We start from the raw sequence: 2,422 nt of genomic DNA on the forward strand, positions 1-2,422 counted from the left end.
GATGACTAAGTACAGGCTTACCAATTTATACTAATTTCTCAAAAATGCTTATGCATAATTACAACACATACACACTCACAAGGATGGTAGTGTTGAAAAATATTTCATTCATGAAATTTAGTAGCTATCGTGTGTGAGTATATAAAGTACTAATTACAACAGAACTGGCTTGCTCTAAAACATGGTGCCCTGCTCTCCCTTTGGTCTTCCAGGACGGGCGCTGGAAGAAGGCCTCGCTAATGAGCTTGCTAAAACCCCCTGTGTTTCAGGTTGGGCGTGGTGACCCCCCTCAGACCCCCATCTGTAACCTGAACATTGCCCTGCCTGACAACATCCAGCCTGAGCCTGCGCCCTCAGAACCTGACCTCCTCGCCCTGGAGAAGAAATACTCCTTCCTCTCCATTAGTGAGTAGCTATTGTCTCTGTCTCAAAATCCTTTTTCCTCTACCCATTACCAGTGTATTGTGGATGCTTATTTTTGTTTACTCTTTGACAGGTACAGAATTTGTGAAGAAAAGAGGTCTTTCTTTCTGAGATTATTTATTGTTTTTTTATGGAAATGGAATGGGAATTAATGGATGTGTTTCTGATATCAAACTTACCAAAATTCATATTTTATGCAATTAATTTTTTCTAAGATATGTTAGATTCTGTTCCTGCATAGTGAACTGTGTACCAATGCTACAATTTGTGCAAAATGTCAATGTAACTATTATTTCTGACTAACTTTCCATCAAAAGGAATGGCTCACCTTTTGAAAACTGTTTTGTTAATAACCACAGCAATATTTTTTCTGTCTGTGGACTGTTATGATTTACCCGTCCTCACACACTGCCACATAATCCTAGTCAGGTCTATTAATTCTTTTATGGATTGTTATATTATATACCCCAGATTTGAATTGATTTTGGCTCAAGAATTTAGTATTAGTATATGTGACTTAACCTTTCACAGCAATAATTTAGCATTTTATGTTACCAGTGTCTCATGTCTGTAGTTTATTAATCAGAATAATAGCTAATCTTGGCCTAACTACCTATCCTTAACACGGGGATCACTAGCCCAATCCTGTGGAAAAAAAATGTGTATATATAAATAAAGCTAAATATTGCTGGAATTGAAGAGACGTGAGCCTCATCATCAAAATAAAAAAAAATGTGTGAGTATCATTAGTGTGTGAAATACAAAGGGACCTCACTGGAACCACTCACATATGGCTAAAGACAAGTTAATGCTTTACAGTTTGAGTATGTGATTATTGACTCTTCATTAGTTTACTGCTTACAAAGCTGCCATGGCCAGTGTGTTTTATTAATACTGGGTAGTTTGAGATAACTGGGACGTTCAATACAAAATAGCCCATAACAATGAATGTTGTATTTTTGTACACTTCCTTGGGTTTTGTTCACAATTGTCATTAAGTAAGTTTATTTTTTATCCTGTTTAATCTGTCAGTTGGATTAAATTTATTATAAAATGTAATGTGATACTTTTTTAAATGCATCCCTAAGAATTCATATATAGTAATGGAGACATCTGGAAGTTGTTATATAACTTGAAATTTGTAACAGGTGTTTTCTCTGGATTAAAAGCATGCCTTGAAGGGAAAGTTATATACAAATAATTCCTCATCCATTTCTTAATTTAAGGAAAGTGGCTATGAGCAGCAATAAATAAGTATTTTGATATCTTTGTGGAAAGTTCTTTACTTAAGAACAAAAATGTGAATATTTATGCTAATAACGAGTATTATCTTCTTTAGGCAAAGCTGACACCATCCACAAAGCTGACCTACGTCTCACAGACATCTCTAACATGCTTGGAACTGACTGGGTTGGCCTAGCCCGGGAGTTGGAGATTAGTGACTCTGATATTAACATCATCAAATCTCAGTACCCAGATAATGCCCCGAAACAAGCTATTGTCATGCTCAGACTGTGGATGCAGACATCGGGGAATAAGGTAAACTAATTCTGATTGTTAAATTTAAATGTTTATATAGATATTTAAGTAGTTTATAAGGAATAGATATTGCTGAAATATGAATGTGTAAGCTTCATTTCGGTTACTTTTGCTATCAATTTATATAATTCCATCTATAGGTATTTAACCTACAGAATGGTACTCACAGATTGGTAGTTTTCCTATTTTAAATGAAATCCTTTGCAGGCAAATGGTAACACTCTTGAGAAAGGACTGCGTAAGATTGGCCGTGATGACATTGTGAACCAGTGTATATTTAACGTTGAACTGGTCACTGATGACATCGAAAGAGCAATGGCCAAGGCTCACCTAGACCAGTCCGGCTTCGATGCTTTCCGCTATGAGCTAGGACCATCAAGAGACACCACACTCAATCGAGATGTCTCCCTTGATGTTTCATATGATGAGCAAGATATGATGAAAGTGAGTATAATATGAA

At 36.1% G+C, this 2,422-nt stretch overlaps 1 protein-coding gene across 1 annotated transcript in view; it reads left to right on the forward strand.

The window, feature by feature from the left end:
• Positions 1–2,422, forward strand: part of LOC119581700 (ankyrin-2-like) — a gene marked incomplete at its 5' end in the record, with an annotated part of 102,055 nt that overhangs the window by 45,041 nt on the left and 54,592 nt on the right. Inside the window, 3 exon segments of the mRNA XM_037929821.1 lie at positions 213–405; positions 1,763–1,962; positions 2,170–2,406. Coding sequence (XP_037785749.1) covers positions 213–405; positions 1,763–1,962; positions 2,170–2,406 — 630 coding nt within the window.

This window comes from Penaeus monodon, chromosome 15 (genome assembly GCF_015228065.2).
Source record: "Penaeus monodon isolate SGIC_2016 chromosome 15, NSTDA_Pmon_1, whole genome shotgun sequence".
In the NCBI taxonomy this organism is placed as follows: domain Eukaryota; kingdom Metazoa; phylum Arthropoda; class Malacostraca; order Decapoda; family Penaeidae; genus Penaeus; species Penaeus monodon.